Here is a 27988-nt window from a genome sequence, read left to right as displayed (position 1 = left end):
ACAAGCCAAAGAAGATGACCAAATATTTTATTGTCAAAAATCTCCCAAATACACACACACACCGAACTACAGTACAAATGAGAAAAGTTCTAAATCAGTAAAGCTTGCATAGTCTCACAGGATCACCAGACAAAGATCTTTGGGATGAGGGGACAGAAATACTTGATGAGAAACATTGGAGGAGCCCAATTTACTCATTGTAGCCTACATAGAAATAGCAAGACATAGACTACAAAAAGAAAATTCTTCACATCTGTAGTGTGTGTGTGTGTGTGCCATGATAATGAGGGTAATTGCCTGTTCTGTGTTATTTTGGGATACTGGCTGACTTCTTCTTATTCATGATGTTGTTGCAAATCCAGTTCATACCATCCTGTTGAAGAAGCAACTTTCATTAAAATCCACCAAAAGAGAAATCCACAAAGCTCAAGTTTGGACTTTCTGACCTGAACACCTTCCCCAGACACGGCTGAGCAGGCCTGAATCTGCCATTCACGGTCCCTGTACGTGTGAAGGTTGAGTCCCTCTGCGATTTCACTGGCCGGCGACGCTGTTGCCAAATCTTGCTTATTAGCGAAGATGAGAACTGGAACACCCTTCAGGCTCTCCTCGTCTATCAGCTCAGACAACTCCTGCAGGCAAAAAAGGAGTTAAACAGCATGATGCCGCACAATCTGCCTTGCAGTCACAGGTTCTGGGTTTGAATCTCTGACTTTTCAATGTAGACTTTAGATGTTCTCTTTGTGTATTCTCTGGGTATTATGACTTCCTTCCACACTTTAGAACACGCACGTTAAATATTGACGACTCCTCAATTGCCAATAGGTGTACATAAATACAAATATCGTGTTTTTTTGGGGTCTATATCGGGGCAAATTTATTTGGAGATTCACAGGTAAACAAGTTGACACATTTATTATTCTTGTTATGGTTTGGGGGGAATTGTAGAATTGAAGAAACTCATACTGAGAATAGTTTTCATTAGCTATGGGAAGTAATGTATTTAATTAGATTGTACAAACACACAAACTATTGAAATTAGGATGTGTGTAAAAGAAATAAAAAAAAGAATACAAATAACTGAAAATCCTTTTAAACTTATATGCAAATGAATAGTCAAGTAAAGTCAAGTTTTTTTGTAAAGCCCTTAATCACAAAAGAGTCTCAAAGGGATTCATGGGCCCATAGTAGGCAATTATTGACAAAGTCCCCTAATCCAAAGCCCCCCAATTTGGCAAAAAAAAAAAAAAAAAAACCCCTCAAAAACTCATTTGAGCAAAATGAAGCCTTGAGAAGGGACCACACATGGGGGAAGGATCCTACTTCCTGCAGGTGGAAGTCATTCCAATTCTATCTTGATGTACAACTTTAGTCCAGGGTCCTGTTGATGTATTTTGGACTTCATAACATGCCACACTTGGGACACAGGTCTTGGACTCCTTGCAGGCCAATCTAGTACTTGCATCGCACTCTTTTACTACAAAGCCAATTGTGTTGTAACACATGCAGAATGTAGCTTGGCATTGTCGAGCTGAAATAAGCATGGACATCCATGAAAAAGACATTGCTTGGATGGCAGCATATGTTTCTCCAAAATCTGTATGTACTTCTCAACATTATTAGTTCCTTCACAGATGTGAAAGTTACCCACGCCAGAGACACTAACACAACCCTTGTCCCCATGTCATCAGTGATGCTGGCATTTGAACTTTGCACTGATATCCATATAGGTGGTCCTTTTCTTCTTTGGCCTGGATGACACGAAATACATGATTTCCAAGCCAAACATACTTTTCCACTTTGCATCAGTTAGATGAGCTCAGGCCCAGAGGAGCCGGCCGTGTTTCTGGGTATTGTTGATACATGGCTTTTGCTTTGCATGGTAGAGTTTTAACTTGCATTTGTAGATGTACAGTAGTGATGAACTGCGTCAACTGACAATGGTTTTCTGAAGTGTTCCTGAGCCGATGTGGCAATATGAATGAATGCCTTTGAATGGCTGAGGGATTGAAGGTCACGAGGCATTCAGTGTTGGTGTTTGGCCTTGCTGCTTAAATCCAGAGATTTCTCTAGATTCTCTGAATCTATATTGTTCATAAAGTACTGAACTTTGCACCATCCTTACATGTGAACAGCTGAGCCTTTTGAAGATGCACCCCCCACTTTTTTTTAACCATTTCATGACATTCACCTGTTTTCAATTAACCTCTTCATCTGTGAAAAAATCGTAAAAGGTGTTTTTAAGCATTCCTCTACTTTCTGAATCTTTTGTTGCCCGTGTTCTAACTCTTTGGAACATGCTGCAGGCATCAAATGCAAAATGAGACAATATTTGAAGCAAAACAATTATGTTCATCAATTTGAACAATAAATATATTGCCTTTGTATTGTATTTAATTGAATATAGATTAAAAATAATTTACAAAGAATTCTATTCCGTTTTGGTTTACGTTTTACACAACATCCTAACTCCTTTGGAGTTGCGGTTATGGCATACCCGATAAAGTGACCGCTGGTGAGTGCAATGCTTGTAGAAATCAAAACACGAGACTCTACAGAGTTATGATTAAACAAAAAAAATGCAGGTCTATAACATTCCTGTCGATTTTCTGTGATCTTGTTTTAAAACATTTAAGAGGGTAATAATCAGAAGCAGGACCTCAAGTTCAAATCCTGCATTGTCGCGAAACTGCTAGTTAAGCAACTTAACTGCAGTGTGTTGTGATTTACTGTATTAAAAATATAAACTGTCTTGGGATAAAATGAGGTGTGTCGTCATTGAGCAAGAAAAAGGGTTAGTTCACAATCAAACTCACCAGTCCCGTTTCCTCAAATCGCTTTTTGTCTGCACTGTCAATAACGTAAATCTGAAAGACAGAATTAAGTACACTTTTTGTTCTAGTGTGAATGGTAGCTTCAAGGCGTGACTTGCAATGCAGACATGAAGCACAGTATATTTGATTTGACTTCGATACATGGGGACACTCACCAACAGATCTGTGTTCTCCAGATACTTTTTCCAGAATGGTCTGATCTTCCTTTGCCCTCCGATATCCCACACATTGAGTTTCATGCCATGAGAGGCAACACTCTTTATGTTGAAGCCCTGGAAAGTAACACTTAATATGATATTCATATACTGTATGTGCTGTTGTTGACTACAGGCCGACATGCTTGAACACAGACTTGTACATGAAGTTCAAATGTATCTCAGCCTATTTGTGTGCCGGCAGCAAAGCAACAAGGGATTAACATGAAACGGTCACTGTGTTAATCTGCAGCCTTTTTCATAACAACGCTCCCAATTGAGGTTGTCACACAACTAATGGAGACAGATTACGAGGTGTGGATGTTTATTTTAGCCATCTAGAACTCCCTAAAATCCTATTTTGTGTATGGCTCAAGAACAAGCAGAACCACAAAAAGTAAGAACTTGCGCTTCGAAATTTCCTTTGGAATTAATAAAGTGAAAATACCAAAAGGCTTCTTTTTCCCTCTTACCCTTCAAAGAACTTGTCTGGATTTAAACTGGAGTTTAAACAGCTGTTTTAATATTACCTAGCAGTGTAGTGATCATGAAAAGCTCTCACGCCGTGACCTGATGGTCATAACACAAGCATCTGCCGCCTCACCTGTGTTGGCGTGATGGTGTTGACGTCCTCGGAGGCGAGGCTCTTGAGCAAGGTGGTTTTACCGGCATTGTCCAAGCCCAGGAGAACTATTCGCACCTCTTGCTCGCTGGTTCCCTTCAGTTTCTCAATGACGGAGAGTAAGCCCTGCTTGGACGGCAGGAGAGTTTAATGCTCTTCCGTTAGATAACAAAAATGTACCATAAAACATTCAAACAACAGAATCCATGAACAGTCACTGCTTCTCACTTTGTGGAAAATCAAACAGTCACAGATTTCACATTGACAAACTAAATTTGTGAGTAAATTGAGATGAGCTCATCGCTATTTCAGTATTTCTACATTTTGCAACATTTCGATTTGGTGTTGTGTCATGACATTTTTTTTTCTTCTATAAAATGGGGTCCTTAGCTCACTTGTGATCGGCAAACACTAACAAACAAGATAGAGGCAGTCTATACAAAAATATGAACATTTCCAAAACCTAAACCCATCTACACTATACTCAAAACACATCAATACAGTAAAATTCAGTTAAAGAAACAGAACACTATGCCACACTGCTAATATGAAATGAAACACGTAGCGATACACTATCTAGCATGAAATTAGAAAAAAAAAGAAACAAAAAACACATTTCCCCATGTTTTAAAGTTAAAGCTTCCCTGACACACAAATCTTGCACATCATCTGAGCCCTGTTTCGTAAAACGTAATCTGAAGCTTCATTTGGAATAGCGCTTCCATTCATGTAACGGTGCAGGATGTAACACGATTAGCCCAAATCAAGATGCGCCAAACAGCAACGCACGCTGCAGTCCTGCGAAAATAGAGGCACTTTCCTTTTTGTCACAAACTGGATGTGAAGTTGTATTAGAGGAGCCTTTACAAGTATCATCATGAGCTTTGTTGATCCATTTTGTCAAACAAAATAATAATGTATATTGTCAGATTGAAGAAAAGCAGCAATATACATATTTTCTGAATCAAACACAAAACAAGAGACAAAAAAAAAAGTTTGCTAACCTGTGGTTGGATCACTCCACTAACCTGCTGAGCCTCCCCCATGGTAACGCGTTTCCTTTGGTTTGTCTGCAGGGCCGATGCTACATTCTCCAATGAGGCTCACTCATGCGTGTTACAGGTTAGCTACCCGCAAAGATACACGCAGCCTCTTTTTTTCCCCACTCTCTTCCTGCTCAGATAACCTGTTTAGGTGCGTGATAGCCGCGAATACCTGGCCATCGATCTCTCCAAGCCATCAGTGCGGAGATGGCGAGCAGGAGGAGGGGGGAGGGCGAACAGGAACAGGATTAGGTGGCCACAATTAGCCTTACAGGAATCCAAAGAAAGGCCACTCACTCCATCAATCCACCCGTCCACGCCCTTCCTCAGTCCCTCCCTCCATGTCCACTTCACAGTGGCTTTACCTGGATTATCTCCTTAACCACCTGCTACAAGAGGAACCCGGTTCACACTCACACACAAACACACATGCACATTATCACACATGTTGGGACGGTCTGCCATCTGGCTGAAGACAGAATGCTGCTAATGCAGAAAAGCAAAGATGAGGATTGACAGTATGCACGGCGCATCACACTTTAAAACCTCTAAAGGATTATATCATTCGGCATATTCCTGTGCTGACGGACCGGCTCATAGCACACGGCCGCATCCAATCCTCTCTGGTAGAGGAGCTGATAGCGCCATCATCTCGTGTATCTTTTCTGTTTGGGAGCGTTCCTGAGCAAAGCAATCAAATGGATTAGTCTCAGCAAGCCTGTTCTGTGTCTGGATTAAAACATTTCCAGGCTCTTTTGCTCAACTATAGACAAGCTTTCTGCTCAGTGGGTGTGACCAGTCCTGTGCTACACAATGGCTTGAACTGTGCTGTGCAAATGCTCCTGAAACAATTTAGCTTGGTACTTACAAATACTGTGTATACATGGATCCAGTACATTTTTTTTTTTTTGCTGTATCAACATTTGCAGAATCTAAATTGTATATGGCCCTCACAAATAAATAAATCCCAACAAAAATATATCCATCTCTCCATTTTTATTTTTCATATAGCACTTGTCCTCATGGCCCAGGTGGGCGGAACCCCGGACTTATCGTACAGACAAGCAACCGTTCACTTGGATAGACAATTGAGAGAAATGGTCGCCAAATAAATATACACATCGGAGAAGGATTGATGAATTTATAAGCCTGTGCCTCTTATACATAATTTCCCAAATTACATCTACTCGCATTTGTAACACCCCCAGGAAGGAATGCTTCACTTCCACTAAACAGCTTTGTTATGATGTATATAACATACAGGAATGACTATTGATTGTTTTAATTACAGTTTGATTTTTGCCCAATTGAAATGGATGGGCCTGCGATATCAAAATTGCCCGCTTGATTCTGCTGTCACCAGTGACACCGTGTGGCAAAGGTTCACAGTGCACTGCCAGATGAGTGCAATTTATTAAAATCATCTTAACTCCAATGCACACACGCACAAACACGCACGACTTTATTGCAAAGTGAAACAAGATAATGGATTCTCTGTGCAGGAGGTCGATTGCTTGATACGATACTTTACTTAGCCTCTGTCAGCAAAAGCAAAATCGATGGGAAACATTAATATGGATGCAAATTGAAATAGCAGCAGGATATTATAATGTATTTCCCAGATTTGTGTTGGGCGTCACGGCAAGGAATGGGAAATTCAGTATTGGTGTTGGATAGTTGCACCGTATTTTGCTAGCACAAAATATAATGTCGGACAGACTGGCTTCCAATCCAAATCTCTGGCTTTCTAGGATAGTTCTGGTAGAACTCATACCCATATAGTAGGTCAAAATTAGCCTTCAGTATCCAAAAGACTCACGAGGGATGCTAAAGATAAAAAGATATATGTATTTATTATTTTATTTTTTGTCCAATGATGCACATGCAGCAGAGAACCGCTGATTTTCAGGGTACAGCCCAGGGCTCAGCAACCTTTTTGAGGCTGAGGGCTGCTTCGTGAGCACTGATCGTATGAAGGGCTACGTGACCTGTTTGCGGCTAATTTCAGACTCAGTTCATTACACGTACATAAAATATTTTCGTTTTAATGTATTATAGTAAATTACATTTCAGGTGTGTTAAAATTTCAATTCACGTAAGCAAGTCAGATTCAGAATTTAAAGCACAAATAATAGCAACAATTTTTGGCCTATGGTATTTTTGGAACATATCTCGAGGGCGCCTTATATGGTCCTTGCGGGCTACCATTCGCCCGCAGGCACCACGTTGGTGACCCTTGGTACACCCTGACAGCAATAATTTAATGTGGAATTCATTACTAAACTGCACTTTTTGTACCTTTCAAGGCCAAAAACGGAACATTTCCGATAGGCAAAAGTCAAGAGTACACAAGCAGTACATTTGAAGGTAAAACCTCTAAGATAATTTTTTTTTTTTACAGTAAATACACATTTAACACATCCAAGAACGCCAGAGCGCCAATTCAAAACTATGACTTCATAACTGAGCTGAATGAATTTTATTTAAGTAAAAAAAAACTTAGTTAAAAACAAACAAACAAAAAAAAACTTTTATGAAATAATTGCCTTCGGGGGCTTGTCCTTATATTTAGTATTGTAATAAATATTTATACCTACATTTATTAAAATAGCAAAAAATATATTACAATGTTACAAACATTACAATCTGATTCGAAAGTGCATATTTAATTTTTTTTTTAAATATCTGGCTGCTGTTTATTTTAAGAATGTACTGAGCACTAAATGTTGCACTCTTCTATAGATTATTTATCTTAGAGCTATGTGAACTAATCGATTTGGTTTACAATGCCAGATAAAGCAGATAATGTACACAGCAAAGGCATTTAATAAAAAACAATTAACAATTAAAAAAAATGACACGTGAAACAACTGGTTTGTTATCCAGGCAGTGGGAGCTGATGTCGGCAGCTAATTAGTTACTAGTTAGCAACTAGTTAGGCAGCCCCAATCAAGCCTTCCTGTCTCACCTGCTGCGGGTGTCACGTCTTTTTGGTGCCAATCAGGACAATCAAAAACTGTCGAGCAATTCCTACCTGCTGGTTCGATTCCCTTTACACTCAGACGGAAAGATCATGGTCGCTTTCAAGGGCCTCTGTCACGCTTTCTCGCGCCTGGCGAAGCTTGTGGGACACAAGCAAATAAAAAAATACCACAAGCGGAGACCTGTAATAACAGAAACGGACGGTCCAAAGGTGGGTCTATGAATTACTTGTATATTGGCGCAAATAATGTTCGTCTAGGAAGACTACAGGCTAATAGCTAGGGGTAACTGCTGAGGACTAATTAAATCAGTCAGCAGGGGGCGAGCGTTTGTACTCAAGTGCTACATTTTTTTTTTTTTTAAACAAACGGTCAATATTATTCATGGATGTAAAATATTGAATTATTTAAATATTAAATTTACTCTTTTTTTTTTTTAAATTTACAACTAATTGTCCTGTTTTCTAATGTAAAATGAAAGTTAAATTGCTGTGGGGGGGCCAGATCTGGCCCCTAGATCTTACCTGCCACAAATGGTGAAACTCTGCTAATAATCCATTTTATGATGAGCATCGCTTAACCAAAGCGGGTTTGTGGACTTCCTGTGTGTGCAGCGGCAACTATAAAAACGAAACGAATGAGTGAGTTAGTTTCACGCACTTATTTTCATTCTCTCAAAAGAGGGCTGTTATTGTCTATAGATGCCACAAGATAGTAGCAAAACACATGAGAGGGTTGTTAACAAGCTTTCCTAATTTTAGTGAATAAAAAAAAAACAAAAAAACAGAAAATCACAAAAAGCGATGATCTCCCGGTTGCTGGATGTCGCAGGCATGGCCACTGAATGTTTCAAACTTGCCCACAGATTTTTTTTTTTTTTTTTCTCTTTTTAAGGTGTCAATACAATTGTACCGAATGTGCTCAAATGTCTTTGAGCCACAGGCTGAAGTGTGCTGCTGTGTTTAGTAAACCGTTCACCTTCCCCGAAGTGTCTCAGTTATGCGGCCAAACACTTTTGACAGAAAGCCGAGTGAGGCAGTGCTGGTCTTTGGCCATGGATGGGACCAGCTTTGTCCAACAAGCCACTGCCTCACCTGGTCTTGTCTTGTTTGAGTTGACACAACATTGTGGTGTGGTGAGCGAGAAGGTTGGCAAGGGGACTGGTGGCCAGGTTGTCCGGAATAACAGCATTGAGTCCCTGCATAGTGGAGAAGGGCTGACTTGTGCCAGAAAGCCCAAGTGCATGTACAGTATATGCCTGATTTTAGCCACATCCCACACATCGGAACCGCTGAAATGGTGCGTAACACTATCTCTCAACAATTCAGTACAGTACTTAATTTTTCTGTTTTTGTATGTTTTCACTATCATCTTAGACATGTTTAGTGTATTAAGAAAAAAAGTCAAACCAGTGTACTGGGGTCTTGAAAACTGAGACAATCATAAAGCATCAACACCATGCTGCTAACGTGCATGTTCATGAGTCCATGCTACTTAAAACAAAGTATCCATCCATCCATCCATCCAGCCATCATCCATTTTCTGAGCCGCTTATCCTCACCAGGGGTCGCAGGAGTGTTGGAGCCACTCCCAGCTGTCATCAGGCAGGAGGTGGTTCACAGCCTGAACTGGTTGCCAGCCAATCGCAGGCCACATGGGGACAAGACAACAGTCTCACTCACAATCACACCTTGGGGAAATTTCGACTTTCCAATTAATGCAAACTCCACAGCGGCGGTGCCAGGATTTGAACCCCGGTCCTCAGAACTGTGTGGCCAACCCTCTACAGCTCCTCTACTGTGCCACCCAATATCATATACAAAATAGTAATATAGTAGAATAGATTAATATCATACAACTAGTCACTTTAAACTGCATACACTCCTTGAAGTCTCAACACCCTCTCGACAAAAGTCACTGCACTGGACTATCACTAATGGGCATTGTTATGGCTCTAAATGCGAGAAGATTCTACAGCCTTAGCACTACATTGAGTTTTAAAAAAAAAAAAAAAGTTTGTGTCAATTGCCTTTGTGTGTGTGTGTGTGTGTGTGTGTGTGTGTGTGTGTGTGTGGTGTGTGTGTGTGTGTGTGTGTGTGTGTGTGTGTGTGTGGTGTGTGTGTGTGTGTGTGTGTGTGTGTGTGTGTGTGTGTTGTGTGTGTGTGTGTGTGTGTGTGTGTGTGTGTGTGTGTGTGTGTGTACGTACTCAGGTATATTTCATTCCAACTACCATAGACCAATTCCTTGTCGTTTACATACTTGGGCAATAAAACTGATTCCGATTCTTATGTGCCCAATTGGCCAAATGAATACACGTAAGGTAAATGTAACTTTATTTAAAAAAAAAAAAAGGGATAATTTCTCTCTACTGGTACATAGAAATGGTGAGAAAGCATTAAAAGTAGACATATGGAATAGTGGTGGGTTTGGCTGCTTCAAGGGCACCTTTTGCATTTTTGTCTGTTTCTCAAGACGTTGGGTGCGAACATGAGATGTGATCATAGTGACTTTACTTCCTCTTTTGTGGCCTGTTGCTATGGTAAAAACGTCCAAGGCAGGAAGTGACCAGGGTAACCCAAGCGAAGAGGTTTTGAGGGTTTAGGTGGAGAACTTTGTGTCTCCAGGCATCGTGTTCTACTTGGACATCCGAGTGGTTACCATGGCGAAGAATTTTAATTCTCGAGGCACTCCTGTTGGCCACATGGTAAGTCTCAGTTGGTATTGGTTATTAGTATGTTGCATACTAAAAAGGCTCCAGTCACTATGCTGTACAGTTTGTATCTTATTCAAGTGACGCATGGTAAATGCTCATGTTTGTGTCAAGCCTAAAAATGAACAGCCCGTTTGCCCATCTGTCGTGTGTGGGCTGCGTGTGATCTTGCCTGATGGTGTATTTATGTAACAGAGAAGACCTCTATTTTGTTTTATTTTTTAAATAGAAATATGCAGTCTTTGCTTTCATTTTTGTGTGATGTGAATGTTCACGTGGTTGCTAGTGCAGACAGTTGAATGGGGGGGCTCTGTTTTTGGCTCGTTTCAAGTGAGCGCTGATGCCTGATCAAGAAATGTGCTTTGCTGGACTCCCAAGATACAATGGTTTTAATTTATCGTCGTTTGTCATGACTAAATGACGATGTCGGTGTGAACCAAGTACAGTAGCTTAAGTTAGTTTTCAGCTTCCTAAGCTCCAAAAGCTGAATGAGGGCTGACTATCAGTGTAACAACCACTTCCTGCACGGTCTTTGTTGCAACTGGAAATGAAGCAAAGGCATCAAGCGTTATTGCATTTTTAAATCTGCGTGTTTTTTTTTTTTTTTTTTTTTTTTAACATGCACTAGTACAGCATCTTGAGCTACCAGGTTATCTATCTATCTCTCTCTCTCTCTCTCTATATATATATATATATATATATATATATATATATATTAATTGAATTTGGATCCAGTATCCTGATTTTTATTTAAAACGCACGTTTGACGGTAGGGCACTAAGGCCAAGCCCACTCTAACGGCATATTAATTGTTTGTGTTAGAATATATTTTTCCCCCATTGATTTTGCTGCTTTGAACTGTTGTCTGCTTCACTTTCACTGAACTGTATATGAAGAGTTTTAAACGCAAAAGTTGCCAGGCGCCATTTAGACTTGAAGAGCTCTACTGGCAGACTCCCTCTTGCAATATTGGAGCTAAATAAAAAAAAAATGTTGAAGTGCAAAAAAAATGAAGTGGGATCCCCATTTTTATCTGGATAACTTCATTTTAGTTTTAGCCAATCACAAACCCAAGCATTTTTGTCATTCTGAATGTCATGTATTTTCTAAAACAAAATGTCTGAACCTGCTATTTCTCATTAACTCACTGCCATTATAGCTTTGATCGTGCTTGAAGGTGTACGTTAAATAATTGCGTGGAATGGTCCGAGAGAGATGGCATGAAACTCATCAGTTGGCCGAGATTATTGTGAGGGATCAGTGCCGTGGAATTCGACAAGGAAGCCTTGGCCGATTTATTGGTCGCAATCAAGTGGGTTCACGGGATCTTGATGATAAGGGCAGCAACCAACTTATTCAATTGCCTTGTTTTGACAAATCAGATGAAAAAATTAAACTTCCTTCACTTCTCCCCCCGCCCCACCCAGTTTTTCTCATTCACGTTTCACTTTCTCTTAACAGAGCCTTGCAGTGTCAGACGGAGGTGAGCGTGGAGTGGCTGCTATTCGCAGTGTGGAACAAGTTGATGCACGACACAAGAACATATCTGATTGAGCCTCATTCTTTGTTGCACTTATCCCTTCTGCTAAATGGGTGTGTGTTTTGCTGATGTGAGCAGAGTTGAATATGTCTGCGCGAAGCTGTACAGGCAGCAGCTCCAGCCTCCCTGGTACCCCCGGCGGAGTGGCCTGCCCAGCTAACTGTGTGCTCAGCTGGGCAGTCTCCTTTGAGAAGCTGCTGGAAGACCCCAGTGGAGTCGGCTACTTTACAGTGAGATGCAATATATAAGGATGTTGTCCCCCACCCCCAGGTAGGCCTGCACATATATAGTCTTCTGGATATTTTTCTGCAGGCCTTTCTGAAATCCGAGGTGAGTGCAGAGAACATATTATTTTGGCAAGCCTGTGAAAAGTTCAAGAAGATCCCTTCCACATCATTGGAGGAGGTATGACTGCTTTCCCTCCCTCTGATACTGATAAGCTTGAATTAAGAATGGTGTTGCAGTGAACAATCCAAATGAACCTCGATTGTAATGTGACTAACTAGTGACACTTTTTACAACAGTGCACGAGTGTAGATGTGATTTGTCTCTGAATCTGTTGGATTTGTAGCTGAAAGAAGCAGCTCACTCCATTTATGACACATACTTGTCTGAGAGTGCTCCCCATTCGATCAACATTGATGACACAGCCAAGAAAGACGAAAAAGAATTGGAACAACCCACTCCTGATATGTTTAACAAGGCTCAAGCACAGGTTTGTTTTAAAGCCTCTTATAACATTGCACCAGCCAACTGGTACTTTGAGTAACTTTGTCTGTCTTTATTTTCCTTGTGTGTGTGCGGCAGATATTTAAGTTGATGAAGATGGACAGCTATCGACGCTTTGTGCGCTCTCCCCTGTACCAGAGTTGCACTTTGGCCAGTGTAGAAGGCAAACATTTACCTCAGCTCTCCACAGAGCCTTTCCGCACCGTATCCTGGGAGGATGTGGCTAATCGAAGCCCTGGCTTAAGTGACAAAAAGGTAGCATCAAGCAGGGAAGGAAGATTTAAAAAGTCAGTGATTTGCTTTGCAAAACTGATCCAGGATCTGATTTTTAATAGCCTTCTAATGAGATCATTACCGTCTTAAATAGAGCAAGAAGTCAGATGGCATCACATTTACGGCTGGCAAGAGCTCCTTTGATAAACAGCGAGAGAAAAGAGGATCCTGGGGAGGTGGTGATCATTTTACTTTGAATCAAAATTACTCTTTTACGTGAATCATTTTAGCTCAATCTCACGATTTTCCACTGTCTGGTCTTAGATTCATCCCACAGCAATGTATCACATTCTCACAGAGAGCACAAAGCTGTCAAGTCGAGCAGTAACGTGGAGCTGGACTCCCTCTACAGGCTAACAGAGGTCAGTGCAGTTTTTAGGATTTAAGTGGTAGAACAGTATCAAGACGCCTACTGTACTGATAACACATAGCTCTGCCTTGATAGTACAAGGGATGTGGGGCAGGTGACCACGCCGACCATCTCACTTATAATGGCTGGTTAGTTGCTGCTATTTGCTTAAAATTCCAGAAACTGCCATTTAAAAATGGGGTTAGCATTTGTGCCAATTGTACAAGCCCTCGATAGCATTTTTGGCCACCACTGCTTTTGTGGTGAAGAACAACCCTATTTCAAAGAAGCAACATCAGGCTGGCCAACACATTTTTAATCAACTGAGTGATAACACGACACTCACAGTGGATGATTAAATGGGTGAACAGTAATGCAAAAAAAAAAAAAAGATATGGATGAAAACCCGATGCCCCCTACTAGTGCAACTATTAGGGAATAATTATCAAACCTTAGCAATAAAAATGTCATTATTAGCAAATATTTGCACTCATTATCACTCTGCTTGGCATCTTGGGCATTCAAATTCCAGACTCCACTTCTGCTGATCTGCTTTTTGAGTACACAAGAATGACCCACACCCCCAAGAGTTCAGAATATGTTCTGTAAAACTCATCATATCTCGGGCCCTTACAGGTGGATGTATAAAAATTGTTTTACATCACAAAACTGTTACAGTTAAACCACCCCCCCAAAAACGTAACTATTATATCCACTGGAAGCTCGGAGTTTGAACGACTCGTCGGCCAAAAAAATATCGAGAAAATGTCTCTGTGTTTGACCCAATTTTCGAGGTCCAAACACCCGAGGCGATGGTATGGATGTTTGTTGCGACTCTTGCTAACTAGTGTCGTATAGCTAAGTTGACTATTTCAACTATCCTAAAGAATAAAAATGTACTAAAAGGCAGCAAGTGTTGCCAAAGGAGTGACTAGCATGACAAAGCAAAAACCACAGATAAAAAATGGAGAAGCAACTGGAGAATTATGCAGTCAAATCATGCAGGGTGACTTTGGTGTTAGACTTCCTCCTTCCCTCTTGGGTCCCTTTGATGCCATCACACTGCGACTAAAATGGTAAATTATACACTTAAGTTTGCATTTTTTTTTTCGTTTAGATAGTGTATTTTATACATACATAGTAATATTAAAAGATTTACTATTTGGAGGTTGGGAACGAATTAAACTAATTTACATTCTTTCCTATGGAAAAAGGTTTTTCTGAGGTTGAACAAATCGGACTTTGAACCCTTTACAAGAACGAATATGTTCGAACTCAGAGGTTCCACTGTATTGTGAAATACTGTCTCACTTTAAAATGACGCGCTTGGTGTGAAATCTTGGACTTGGAACACAAATCTATTTTCAGAAATTGAAGAAGGATGCTCAGATTATGGTTTTATGGTTTTACCACTGATTATCTCATGACTTGCTATGCTGTTGGACATAGTATTAGAATTTATGATGCTTAATATGCACGAAAATTTACTTTGAGTATCCACCAATTGAGAGACTTGTCCAAACTTTTAGAATGGCCAAACATGTCCTTGCTCCCTGCAGCAAGCTGGCATCTCTGGAGGACAATGTGGGGTGGAGGGTGGATACTGCTGTGTCTACCTGCCAGACGGCAGCGCCTCCCTCGCACCGACCCCAAACGGCCTGCTCATCAGAGACATGTTAGCTGGCCTGTGTGAGAAAAGAGGATTCTCACCGAAAGATGTCATCATCTACCTTCAAGGCAATGACAAGGTGAGCACATAGCAGCTCATAAGACGATGGGTTTCAGAGCCAAAATTTGTTTTCACAACAATAGTTAGATGATTACCCGTTGCCTTTTGCTGTGATTCGTTGACTTTTCAAATATGGTCTGAATGACACCATTTCTGAAAATCTCGTATTTTATCCATGTTCCCCAGCAGCCGTTATCGCTGGACCAGGATGCTTCTGTACTAAGAGATCAGCAGGTTTTGCTTGAGCTACGGGTGATGTTTGTGTGAGTCAATGTTCTCGAGTCATTTCTGTATATTTGGGTTTTCGCACACACACACACGCACATGTCTCCTCTCACACATTTGGAGGAAATGGAAATGTTTTAACACTTGACAAGATGTAATTCATGTCACGATTTCAATGTAACGTTTGGCTGGCTGGTGTGAATGGCAGATTCTTCAGTGACTGCATCTTTTGCCTTACTAATTATTAAATATCATGTTGCCTTTAGCTGTAGCTTTTACTTTATATGATACATTTAATCTCATGTGTTTCAGACTGGAAAATGCATTTACTGGAAAGACCGGCGGCATCATGGCAAAGTCCAGTAAGACCCTGCAAGAAGCCCTGTCAACAGTGTTACAGAAACATAGTTTAAAGCCTCACGAGGCCCAGGTTACCATTGTGAGTACGACTCTTCTGTCTTTGACGTGGTGTTGAAATATCGCTCTCACTACTTTTGCACCAGTTTTTAGTAATAAGCACTGAATTGTACACTTCTCCCCAAAGGTGACGGGTGGGGACCCGTTAGTTGATGTGAAATTTGAATGAAAATGCTGTACATTTTGCATTATTGTACATTTTAGGTTGGGAGCGACGAGCCTGTGAGCATGAACACAACACTTTTCAGACTGTCGAATAAGATGCTGCGGCTAGACAAAACCAGATGTAAGAATGCAAACTACAATATTTTGCCCTTAAAGTTTGGTATAGTATTTGGCTGTTAATACTATAAATACTGCATTCACATTATTTTAACTATGCACTTTATCCAGAATGGTAATGATACTACACTCTGTATATGGTATGATCCCCGCACACACATTCACTGACTTTATTTCTCCCCCGATCCTTGAGTCCACTTTCCTGTCCTACTTTTTCTCATGTTACGGTCAGTGTATTCATCTTTCTCTTATTCTGATATTCTTAAGTGTGCTTTCTACTTTCCTCTAAAAGACTGACGTCTGAGTTCATTTGGTTTGTTGAATACTCTGCCATGTCTCGTTCACACCCCCATTTGCCTACTGCTGATACACCAGAGCCAACTTCACTTTGGATCAACGACTCTCATCTCAACTTCACACACCAAGTGTAGGAAGAGACATGTATATAGCTGTGGCACAAGAGGGCCCATTTTAAAGGGACAATTATACAACCTTTGGAAAAAACCACCGACTTGTAACAGAAATCGAGGCACTTTTCACTTAACAAAATTCATTTAGCACAACACAAAGTCTTTCTCACTTGTATTGTTTACAGTTAAAAAACAAAACAAAGTCCTTATCCAAATGGCTGCTTTTATGCCTCAGGCAAATCCTGCAATTGGTTTTCTTGTGATCTTGGCATTTTAACATAAAGAAGCAGTATTGTTTTCTCACAGCAGAATTTGATTTTATTTACATTTCAGGTGGAAGAGAGCAAAGCAACATCCCCAGAGGTAGTGGAACTGCTGTTGGCACTCAGGTGAGACCACATCAGATTCGTATCATTAATTGCAGTTGTGTTCCCCTGAATATTCACAGGGACCTGGGACGGATCCCTACTGCAAATGGTAAATATCTGCAAGTGGCTAACACCCACCCCCAAATATTTGGAATTGCCTACCAATGCGATGCGGCATTTTTCTTTTCTTATGGCTGAACTAAATGAAACTCCTCCCCTCACTTTCGCAGCCCAAGATGTCAAAGATGTTACTAAAGCTTAACAGTAAAGTTGTTGCATATAAATATTTTTTTGCATCTGATTGACCTCTAATGTGCTCTTGTAACACCAGAAATCCCCATCTGGGGCTCATTAAAGATTCTTATTTTTATGTTAGACATGTATTTGGCCTGAGTACAAAACGCGAATTTTTTTTTTTTAACTTTGGATCAACTTTTCTCTCTCTCTCGCTCTCTATTTTTTAATCCAAATAATAAGGCTAGATTTCCAAATAAAATTCACACATTTGCAAATGGTGTGTCTAAATGGTGGTTCACTGTAGTGCATACAATACTGTAGTATAAAAAGCTAGAAGAACACTAAAGATGACAAAGTGATCAAAATCAAGTTTAAATGCTGTGGAAATTAGTTTGTTTGGAATTGAAACCCTGCCAGTAAATTTTGTAATCATAAATTGTGTGTCCTTTGTCTTGGATCCAGGCAGGATCAAGCGGCCCACAGACCCAGTTGTCAACTCAGACCAACAGAGCAAAGACTCCACCAAAGCCCAGTAAGAACCCCGACATGGATGGTAGGACTCCTTAGTAGTAATGTAGGATGCTAGGAGGTGGTTATGAGCAGGAGTGCGTACTGTACTAGAAATCTGCACCAGTTCAAAGGAGGAGTGGTGACTACTCCATTGGAGTGTTGGTTACACACCATGCTGCACGCCAGGGGAAATTTCAGTCAAAGGCTGAGTGGCCCCCATCTTGTAAAAATTTTCATGTTGTGTAAAATGTAAATCAAAATCATCTTGGCTCTGAAGAAAGAACAGGAATCAGAAAAGAAGATGCTCAGGTTCTCACTGGGTGTGAACCGGTTGGATAGGATTAGAAATGAGCCCATTAGAGGGACAGCCAAAGTTCAATGTTTTGGAGACACGGATATAGAGAGCAGACTTTGATGGTTTGGGCATGTTCAGAGGTGAGAGTGTGAGTATGTTGGTAGAAGGGTGCTGAGGATGGAGCTGCCAGGTAAAAGAGCGAGAGGAAGACTAAAGAAAAGGTTGATTGCTGTTGTGAGGGAGGACAGTGGGTGTGAGAAAGGAGGATGCACGAGATAGTCTTAAATGGAAAAAGATGGTATGCTGTGGCGACCCCTGACGGGACAAGCCGAAAGAAGATGATCTTTATTTTGCCAAGTATGTCAGAAGCACACAAGAAACTTGTCTCCTGTAGTGGGAGCCACTCTAGTACAACAGGCAGCTGACAGAGAACACATCTGAGACATAGACATTGCAAGAATAGCCACTGAGCAAGAAAAGGCTATCAGTCATAATGATATAGCCACCCCCACCACCGACAATTTGACAAAGATTGTAAATTAATGAATAAATATATAATTGTAATAGCTCTTTAACAAGTTAATTGCAAGAGGGAAGAGGCTGCTGGATTGCCTAGTACCTACACAAGGGAATGAACTGGTGACCAGGACGTGGAGGATTCAAGAAGGTTTTGCATGCTCTTATCTTATTTCTGACTGCATGTGAGTCCTCAAGGGTGGGTAAGGGTGTACCCACAATCTTTTCAGCAGTTTTTATTGTCCGTTGGAGTTTGTCCTTATTTGTGGTGTCATCAAACCAGACTGTGATGGAGGTACATGTTACTGATTCGATGACTGCTGTGTGGAATTGTCTCAACTTTCAGAGAAGCTGCAGGAAGTACATCTTTTTGGTGGGCCTTTTTGAGGGTGGAAATGGTAGTGATCTCCCACTTCAGGTCCTGAGAGATTATAATTCCCAGGAAATTGAAGGTCTTGATGGTTGACACAAGCCAATTGGGAACCTGTGGCAAAGGATTCATCTTGAAGTCCACGATCATCTCTACAGTCTTTGGTATGTTCAGCAGCAGGTTGTGTGGGCTGCCCCACAATTTCAGCCACTCCACTTCCTATCGATACGCTGACCGTCTTTGATGCTGAAGACTGTGGCGTCATCTGCAAACTTCAGGAGTTTGATAGCCAGGTGCATTGAGGTGCAGTTGTTTATGGAGAGATACACCTTGCGGTGCCACGGTGCTGATGTTGGATGAGCCAGTGTATCCCAGCCTCCCCTGCTGTGTCCTGCCTGTCAGGAAGCTGTAAATCCACTGGCAGATGGGAGTGAGATGCTGTGCTGAAGAAGCTTGGAGGAAAGGAGTTTGAGGATGATGAGGTAGAATGCAGAGCTGAAGTGCACAAACGGGATGTTTGCATTGGTTCCCACATGTTTGAGGTGTTCTAGGATGGGGTGCAGTACCATGTTCACTGCATCATCGGCAGGCCTCTTTTCCTCTGGAGCCAAACTGCAGGGGTCCAGGATGGGACCTGTGCCCCCTAGAAGAGGTCCAGCACAAGGCATTCAAACGACTTCCTGACCACAGATGTGAAGGTGATAGGCCTGTATTCATTCAGACCAGAGATTGCAGGTTTCTTGGGGACAGTGATTATGGTGGCGTATTTGAAGCAGGATGGTACTCTGTACAGTTACAGTGATCTCTTGATCTCTGAAGACTGGAGCTAGTTGGTCTGCACAGACTTTGAGGCAGAATGGGGACACAAGGTCCGGGCCTGCTGCTTTAGTTTTGTTGTTGTTTTAAGATTCATCTCAGATCCTGTTTGCAGATCGTCAAGGGTATGATGGTGGTTGTTGTTGAGGCTGGGTGGGTATGGTGTGTAAAAGTGTCCTTTTTTTAATCTGCATCAGAACCTGTTCAAATCAAAGGCTATCTACTATTGTTCTCCACTTGCGGGGGATCGTCGCTTGTAAGTGGTTAGCGATTGTGTTGCATGCCAGACGGATTTAAAGCTGTTAGCACTAAACAGTTTTTCCAATTTTGTTGCATAGTTTCTTTTTGCGATGTCAATTTCTTGGCAGTGAAACATGGCTTGTTATGGAAGGTGTGAAATGACTTTGATACAGAAACTGATATAGCGTAGGATGTCTCTGTGTCCATATGTTCATCCAGGCTGCCAGCCTAATTTTCAAAGACGCAGCAGTCTGTGCAGTCTAAACACTTTTTGAAGTTCCGTTTTCTTTCCCCCTTTATTTTTTCCACTGTTTTCACCTTAGGGTTTGTGCATTTAAGTTCTTGTATGTATGTATTAAGTACTTTCGGCAATGATGAGAGGAGAACAGGACTGTGCGGGGTATGGCACGATAGGCGTGATTTACTGTAGTAAAGTAGTGGTCTAAAATGTTACTTTCCCTTGTAGGACACTTGATATGCTGCATGTATTTAGGTAGTTTGTGGTTGAGTCTACCTTTGTTAATCTCTGAGAATAATGGACGTGCCCGCCCAATTTTCTTTACTTGAACGGTAAACATAATTAGTGCTGTGTTCGCTTCTGTCGGAATGTAGACATAGATAATAGGCAAATGGAATGGGGTGAGTAGAACATCTTACAGTTCAAAAACAGCAGGGTCCAAAAGTGGGCTGCATTGTGTACTGAGCTCCATGACATCCATGCACCATTATTCATTGATATAGAAGCTTAACCTTTCTGCGTTTTGTTTTTCCCCGATAACTCCGCGATACAGTCCACCCAGTGAAGATGAAAGCCAGTTAGCGTTCCGAGCGTTACGGAGCCAAGTCTCCGTGAAGCACAGGGCGCCCAAACATCGGAAGTCTTTGCTGTTTTTTATCAGAAGATAAAGCTCATCCATTTTAGAATAGTACAGGACATGTATGAGGGCAGCAGAACAGCGCTGAGATGTGCCGTAGGTGTGTCAAAAGGATTTAAGGCGGAGGTGGGACCGCATCAGGGATCCGCGCTGAGCCCCTTCCCATTTGTGGTAGTAATGGATAGGCTGAGGTTAGACTGGAATCCTCTTGGATCGTGATGTTCGCAGATGATATTGAGATCTGCAGGGAGCAGGCGGAGGAACAATTAGATGGAGGCACACACTGGAAAGGAGCAGGATGAAGATGAGCCGAAGTAAAACAGAATATATGTGTATAAATGTGAGGGGCGGAGGAGGAAGAGTGAGCTCCAGCGAGAAGAGATAGCGAGGGTGGACGAGTTCAAATACTTGGGGTCAACAATTGTGAGTGTGGTAAGGAAGTGAAGAAACGGGTCCAAGCAGGTTGGAACAGCTGGCAGAAGGTGTCTGTTCCATGTGACAGAAGAGTCTCCGCTAGGGTGAAGGGAAAAGTTTATAGAGGAGTGTTGAGGCCGGTCATGATGTACGGATTAGATTGTGGCACTGAAGAAACAGGAAGCAGAACTGGAGGTAGCAAAAATGAAGATGGTGAGGTTATCGCTTGGAGTAAACAGGTTGGATAGGATTAGAAATGAGCTCATTAGAGGGACAGCCAAAGTTGGATGTTTTGGAGACAAGCTTCGAGAGAGCAGACTTTGGTGGTTTGGGCATGTCCAGAGGTGAGAGCGTGAGTATATTTGTAGAAGGGTGCTGAGGATGGAGCTGCCAGGCAAAAGAGCAAGACGAAGACCAAAGAAATGGTTGAATGTTGCGAGGGAGGACATAAGGGCAGTGAGTGCTAGAGAGGAAGATGCACAAGATAGGCTTAGATGGAAAAAGATGACACGTTGTGGCGAGCCCTAACGGGAAAAGCTGAAAGGAAAAGAAGAAGAAGAAGATAAAGATCGTCCATGTTGTTGGAAAGCGATGTAGATTCATGGTGGATGGACAAAAAAAGCCAATCTGTATTCACTCATGTGGCGCTTCCCTCTGACATCGCCTCCGCTTCCATGTGCCAAAGACTGATGTTAATGCCTCGGTGAGTAACTCTGGAGCAGATTTGTGAAAGTTATTAAAAGACAGTCGAGGGTAGACCCCCTGTTGATTACAAATTCTTCCCTTGTGTAAGTGAGTCCATAGGCGAACGAAAAACACAAACCTCGTACTAGAACGCACGTAATCAAGGCGTCCACATGAATACGCTCCATCTTAGAAAAATCTGTTCACAGCTGCATCTTCCTTTACAGTTGTATTATTTAGTCTGGTAGCCAAACTTAATATGCTCCCAGTTTAAAGCTAGGTTGTGTTTAATCTGAACATTAGGGCTCCTGGACATGCTGACAAGGGCCCAGTGCTGCAGAGTCGATGACCAACGAGGACTTCTCACCAAAGAACAGCTTGAGGTTCCTCTGTTCCTGCAGCTGCCCTCAGATCAAGAACAGGAGCCAAAATCCAAAGAGTCCAGCACAACCACCTGTTGTAATGAACATCCAGACAAGGTTACTGAGAACTCACCACCTTCAGCTGAATCTGAACAGACAGATTTGCGGGAAACATCTGTATGAAAGACTGAATGGTGGTGGTGGTGGTGGGGGTGTAAAGTATATCCTTAACACTCATGCGTAGAAAAGATATATTGTTTAGCACTTTTGAAGTCATTAACATAAGCTCTCAGGCAGCCTTCTGCTACCACCTCTACTGAAACTAAAGTTTGACTTCTTTAAGCAGAAGAGAATGAAGGTATGAGGATAAACACTACACTTCCTTGTAAGGACAGTGTTTCATAGGAAATATTTTAAATACAGTACCTAGCTGTGATGCGATTGACTCTGATTCTCGTGTAATTTAATGAGATTTCACATTTCCTTAACGTCAATGCTTAACCATAAACTACACAGGACTGTAGTTTTTGAATGGTGCATGTTGTTTTAATTGAAGTTTATAAAATGTAATTTTTAGTATTTGTGTTAATGTTTTTAGATTGGATGGGATTTCATTTTGTGTGCATGCATGCTTTCTCAATGTTTGTTTTTTCCAGAATGTTTCGTTTGCTGTGATGAAAATCACACTTTCAATTGTCAGTTTTATCCTTATAACTTAGTGTTATAATGTAGGGGGTCAAATGATGGTTATAACAGTTGAAGGTGCATTTTTTTTTTTTAATTAAATACTTGTCAAAGTCAGTGTCCCATTTATATTTTGCACATCTAATATTAGCTACAATAGCCACATTCTGTACATTGCCTGGTAGGATTTCTTGTGCTTTACTTGATTGATGGACTACAGCAGAGAGATTTTAACAATTGATTTTGAGGAAAACGATTCCATTAATCAGTGCTTTTGGATTGCGGTCATGTCCTACATTAGCCAAGGTGTACACATTAGCATACAGGATCTTCTTGTGTGTGTGTGTGTGTGTGTGTACACTCGCGCATGCACGCAAATGTCTCCATCCATCCATCTCTCCATGCACGAGTGGTGCGTCGGTGGAGCTCTGAATGGGCACAGGGAGAGGCGTGTGCTCCCACAGACTCCGTAGCAGCAGCAGTGACACCAGGAGCGTCTCCTCGACTGGACGTCTTCGTCTGAGAGGAAAGAAAGAAAAGCAGGTGAGTGCTTGATTTCATTTTCTCTTCACCTACTCTATCTTTAGCATCTACTATGATCATTGTGGCTATTTCCTGTTTTAATCTTAAATGGTCGTTTTGGGTAGAGCGAGTGTTTTTAAACATTTCAGTATTTATTTTGCCTTTCATAGTCTTGGAGAACAATAACCAAGTGTGATGTGTGTATAAAGCATTTGACGGTATGCAATGGATGTATGAACATGGTGTCGCATTGAGCCTGCATGTGCATAGTTCACAGGAGCAACCCCAAAAGAATTGTTTGCGCGAGATGGAATATGATAAAACGGGGTACAGTATGTGTTGTCGTCATCCCTGACAGTTCCATGTCAAGTTCCTTCCCAGGTTGCTGCTGTGGATTCTGCCCGCATCACTTTGGTGAGCTCTCAAGCTTCCCATGGATTTGTGATTGGTTAATTCTGAACACAGCCACATCCCCACTTATACTACACTATTCCATTTTTATTTTCTTCCACTTGTACAGATTGTCATGCTAATGGTGGGGGTGGTTTTAAAATCATTTATCCAATTTATCCATTTATTCCCCCCGAAAAACTTGCCATTTAAATAGTTTCGTATAGACATTTTATATCCACTGAAAACCATAAATATCTCCTAATTGGCCACTTATTGTACCAACCTGATCTGCATAGTCTGACGTTGAGCCTCATTTTCCTCTCAGAGCTCAACTAGAAACCACTGTTGGCTGTCGAGGCGGCCTGCGATCCGGCCTTTCTTCTTCACTAGTGTTCTACATGATTTTACTACTAATGGACTATTACAGACTGTATTCCCCATCTCTTATTGCCTCTCCGCTTCTCGTGTCGCCGAAAGTGATGATGGGTGAGGGGAAAAGTATGCAAAAGACTGTGAGGCGACATTTTGTGTTTGCCCAGCCTTGCAGATAGTCCCGCATTAGCTTTTAAGACTATCTCCTGCTTTTGTTGCGGCGTTTGCCTCCTTTGCACGCCGTTGGTGCATGCAAATAATAAATCCTCCATCCTTTTGGGCCATGTCATTGGTGCAGGATTCTTCATTCTGACTTATGGATTCACACGTTGAAAGTGACCTGGTAAGACAAGTGGGAATTTCATCCCCGTTTTGGGTCACCTTACTTCAGTGAACTGGTCAGAGATGTACTCAGCCATCCTGTTGAGCTCCTCCAAAGCATCCCATTGGTCCATAGCATCCATTTAATCTTAAGTGCACAGCCTTGAGTGTGCCAAGTGAACCAGTTCAGTGTGCACATAATGGACCTGATGTATGAGAGCTGCAGGGAGCCTCCCACTGGGTTATTCAGTGAATTCAATGAGCTGTACAGACACATCGACCTGGAACCATCCAATTGACTGCCTGGCAACACAAATGTGATGCTGCCATGACATGAGCAGTCACAGTGGATGAGTGACTCTGGTCGAACAGCATCAGTTTCTTCTTATTGAGCCTATAAATGTAGAGTAGTTAGCTGAGCACCCAAAGGAGGAAAGTTGAATTGGCTTATTTTCTTATTCAGCCTCAAGTCTTGACTCCTTGGTTCTATTAAATGTCTCGAATTGTGCTCTGATGTAATTATTTTGAAGATGGTGACGAAGAGCAACATTCATATAAGCCCTAATTTCAACGAACTTTGGGACACTGTGTGAATATGATTTTGAAAATCGCTTTCAACCAATGATGCCTTGAACACAGTCTTGAAAACCTGGAACAGGGGCAACACGTAAGGATGGGGTGCAGTTCACCACGTTGTGAACAACGTGGTGAACAAATTGTCCAACACTTTGAGAATTTTTCTCAATGAACAATTTCAAAAATGTTCAATATTTTGTCTATGGTCCATATTGTCAAAAGATTCCGAGAATCTTGAAAAACCACCACACGCAAGAGGTAAGGTCAAACCAATATTAAATGCCTGTGACCTCTGATCCCATAGGCACCACTGCATTAAAAACCAGGGTCATTGTGTAAAAGCTATTTGGCTGTTCACTCAGGAACACTTCAGAAAACAATCTGTTAGCAGTTTATTACTTTTATAAATGCAAGTTATAATGTTACCATCCAGGAGGAAAAAAAAAACATATATTACCAACAACCACAAAGTCCTCTTGCTTCTCTGGGCCCAAACTCATCTGAGATGGACTGACATGAAGTGGGGGGAAAAAAATAGTGGTCGAACAAGTCCATCTTTCAAATAGTTTTTGGAAAAATGAGTCATGTCCTCCAAGCCAAAGAGGAAAAGGACCATCTGGATTATCAGCGCAATGTTCAAAAGCCAGCATCTTGATTTTGTGTGAGGGTGTGTTAGTAGTGTCGATGGTGTGGGTAATTTTCAACATCTGTGAAAGCACCACTACTGCTGAAGGATACATACGTAAAGGTTTTCAAGAAACATATGCTGCCATCCAAGCAACTTCTTTTTCCACGGATTATTTCAGCAAAACAATCCCACTGGACATTCTGCATGTGTTACGACCGTGAGGCTTCGTGGATAGACTGCGACTACTTGGCTGGCTGGCCAGCAGTCTAGAACTGTCTCCAATTGAAAATGTCTTGTGTTATGAAGCACAAAAACGGGGACCGCGGACTGTTAAGCAACTGAAGTTGTACATCAAACAAGAATGGAAAAGAATTCCACCCACGAACCTTTACAATTATTGTTCTCAGTTCCCAAACTCTTTTTGTTGTTTTAAAGGAAAAGTGATCACGGTGGTAAACATTCCATCCAAGCTTTTTTGAGCTTAATACAAGTATCCAATTCAAATTAAATGGCTACAGTATTTGCAAAGATCAATATCATTTAGAACATTGTCTTTGAGTATTCAACTCTCGATTACAGGATTTGCAAATTGTAATTTTTGACATTTTACACTTCATCTCAACCACATTGGAATTAGGTTTTGTATTTCATAAAAATGTGGTTCGTTATGTGAGTGGTGTCAGTCTTCCAGGCTTTTTTTTTTTTTTTTTTTTTTTAATTCGATTTTGGGCTTTACCGGGATGAACACCCAAGGGGACTTTGCCGGATGAAGGGAGAGAGCCAGCAGTTCTTTTTCTTGTTTGGATTAGGTTGAACCTTGTTAAATTATTAATATATTATTAACCCTTTCTCATGTGTACTCTATCTATTGGCCAAAACCTGTCCCCGCTTCATGGTGCGTGTGCGTGGTGTCCATTTCTTCTTTGGTTTAAGAACTATATTGCAGCCATCGAGTGGAACCTACGGTGGCCTGGACGTGCAAAACATACATTAACACTAGCATTTGATGAACCAAAACAACAAAAACTGAAACAACGAAGACACAATTTGTAATATTGTTTTGCATTTCCAGACCACTGTAGGGAACCCCTAAATCTCCAAAATCATCACTTTTTGGGAAATCAAAACATTTTCTTAAGACTTTAAAATTGTATAGATTTTTTTTTTTTTCCCCAACTCTTTAGATTAGTCATTTACAAAAATGACAACCACGGTGACTGGGCAATGGTATTGATTTTGTGATTAAAATATCCATCAAATTTGGACATTGCTGCTTGATCGTTTTCGATCTATTGTATAGGATTGCAGTTATTTGTTAAAATGCTCTCTGTCTGCAGGCAGTTTTCCAATTGAAGTCTGTCAGTGAAGTCAGCCATGGAGCAGAAGACAAATGAGGTACAAACCCATTAAAACTAAATATGATTAAGGGTACTACTTAAGACGACCCTTTTTGCTTTGCTTCTTTTTTTTTTTTTTTTTTTTTTTGCTTTTATCTCAAGTCCTCCACCAACACCTCCCCTCAGAAACACATGAAGAACCGCTCCAAATCTATAGAGGAGACTCAACAATCCAAGAGGGTGAGAGTGGTACGCGAGCCCTTCAACTCCTCATGCTGATCACGATAAAACTGTCATGTCTTTCTTTTACAGGCCATTTCTTCCCAAAAATCCCTCCCGGGAAGACCAGAGCTGGGCAGAGTGAAGGTGAACTCTGCATGTATAATTGCGTGTGTATTATTGCAAATGGGCTTTTTATCCAATTTGTCTTGCAGGAGTGCCTTGAGGGTGTGGAGACGCCCTCGTCCTCCACTGAGGAATTAAAGGGCTGAATGAATAAACTTGTCGTCAGACATGATCTACATATGAAAACAAGGCAAACGACACAATAGGAAGGGAAAAGTGGGCAATGTGAGCATGTTAAATGTACTGTAAGGTCGCATACATGTAAACAAGATTATGATCACGTATGTAAAGTCTCCTTTTTTCTTTATCAGCACTGCAAAAATATTGACTAAATGTGATGTTATTGGGTGTATTCATCATATTGTCCTGAAATTGCTTTATTTTTTCTTTTTATGTGTTTTGGTCATCTTCCAAGTAAGATGAATACCTTTTTGTATCCCCCCCCCCCAAAAAAAACCCACCACTAGATTTAGTCTCCTGGGAGAAGGTGTCATTTAGAAATATTATTACTATCAAATTGTGGGTTGATAGTGTAATTTTGTAACAGTACACCCACTTCATATGCCATTGTGGTAGGTGACTGTTTTGTCACTTGAATCTAGCCAGGGTACGTGGATAATGTTTGTAATGTTCATTTTTAATAGATGATCTGTTTAGTAGGTATAATCTCATTGGGCCGTGGTCAAATTAAAAGCGATGTGCACCAAGAAAGCAGCAGTCATTTATTGTCAAAACACTCCACAAACATCACTGAACACAATGAAGCTGCAAGATTAATCTGTGTG

At 41.2% G+C, this 27988-nt stretch overlaps 2 protein-coding genes across 11 annotated transcripts; one reads left to right on the top strand and one right to left on the bottom strand.

Moving 5' to 3' along the window:
* Positions 1-10: 10 nt before the first annotated feature.
* arl3l1 (ADP ribosylation factor like GTPase 3, like 1) lies at positions 11-7864 on the bottom strand. 4 transcript variants are annotated; one of them, XM_061834982.1, is made up of 7 exons: positions 4866-7103; positions 4679-4777; positions 3633-3776; positions 2990-3106; positions 2817-2867; positions 447-632; positions 11-373 (listed from the first exon to the last, which is right to left on the bottom strand). In XM_061834982.1, exons 2-7 carry the CDS (start codon positions 4694-4696, stop codon positions 308-310), a joined length of 582 nt encoding a protein of 193 aa, XP_061690966.1. In that variant the 5' UTR covers positions 4697-4777; positions 4866-7103; the 3' UTR covers positions 11-307. The 4 variants fall into 4 exon arrangements, with proteins under 4 accessions (XP_061690966.1, XP_061690967.1, XP_061690964.1 ...); XM_061834983.1 differs by lacking the exons at positions 4679-4777; positions 4866-7103 and adding an exon at positions 7728-7864; XM_061834980.1 differs by having other exon boundaries at positions 4655-7103.
* On the top strand, positions 7630-27901 carry rgs14b (regulator of G protein signaling 14b). Of its 7 annotated transcripts, none has more exons than XM_061834977.1 (19): positions 7630-7886; positions 11846-11867; positions 12003-12154; positions 12237-12329; positions 12496-12639; positions 12732-12908; positions 13021-13102; positions 13191-13288; positions 14835-15023; positions 15191-15267; positions 15542-15668; positions 15851-15932; positions 16672-16727; positions 17406-17496; positions 21967-23252; positions 26859-26916; positions 27021-27098; positions 27171-27224; positions 27293-27900. In XM_061834977.1, exons 1-15 carry the CDS (start codon positions 7767-7769, stop codon positions 22206-22208), a joined length of 1752 nt encoding a protein of 583 aa, XP_061690961.1. In that variant the 5' UTR covers positions 7630-7766; the 3' UTR covers positions 22209-23252; positions 26859-26916; positions 27021-27098; positions 27171-27224; positions 27293-27900. The 7 variants fall into 7 exon arrangements, with proteins under 7 accessions (XP_061690961.1, XP_061690958.1, XP_061690959.1 ...); XM_061834974.1 differs by having other exon boundaries at positions 14805-15023; positions 15194-15267; XM_061834975.1 differs by having other exon boundaries at positions 14805-15023; positions 17406-17475.
* Positions 27902-27988: the final 87 nt, after the last annotated feature.

This window comes from Syngnathoides biaculeatus, chromosome 11, assembly GCF_019802595.1.
Source record: "Syngnathoides biaculeatus isolate LvHL_M chromosome 11, ASM1980259v1, whole genome shotgun sequence".
In the NCBI taxonomy this organism is placed as follows: Eukaryota; Metazoa; Chordata; class Actinopteri; order Syngnathiformes; family Syngnathidae; genus Syngnathoides; species Syngnathoides biaculeatus.
This window is presented reverse-complemented; position numbering and strand designations above follow the sequence as displayed.

Excerpts from the sequence above, each read along its gene's own strand:
- arl3l1 (XM_061834980.1), bottom strand. The coding sequence starts at position 4,696 with ATGGGGGAGGCTCAGCAGGTTAGTGGAGTGATCCAACCACAG. Across the intron at positions 3,777-4,654 it reads GTGGAGTGATCCAACCACAG|GGCTTACTCTCCGTCATTGA; the intron begins GTTAGCAAACTT and ends CCGTCCAAGCAG. Across the intron at positions 3,107-3,632 it reads ACACCATCACGCCAACACAG|GGCTTCAACATAAAGAGTGT; the intron begins GTGAGGCGGCAG and ends GTTACTTTCCAG.
- rgs14b (XM_061834973.1), top strand. The coding sequence starts at position 7,767 with ATGGTCGCTTTCAAGGGCCTCTGTCACGCTTTCTCGCGCCTGGCGAAG. Across the intron at positions 13,289-14,804 it reads CCCTCTACAGGCTAACAGAG|AATGGCCAAACATGTCCTTG; the intron begins GTCAGTGCAGTT and ends CCAAACTTTTAG. Across the intron at positions 15,669-15,850 it reads ACGAGGCCCAGGTTACCATT|GTTGGGAGCGACGAGCCTGT; the intron begins GTGAGTACGACT and ends TGTACATTTTAG.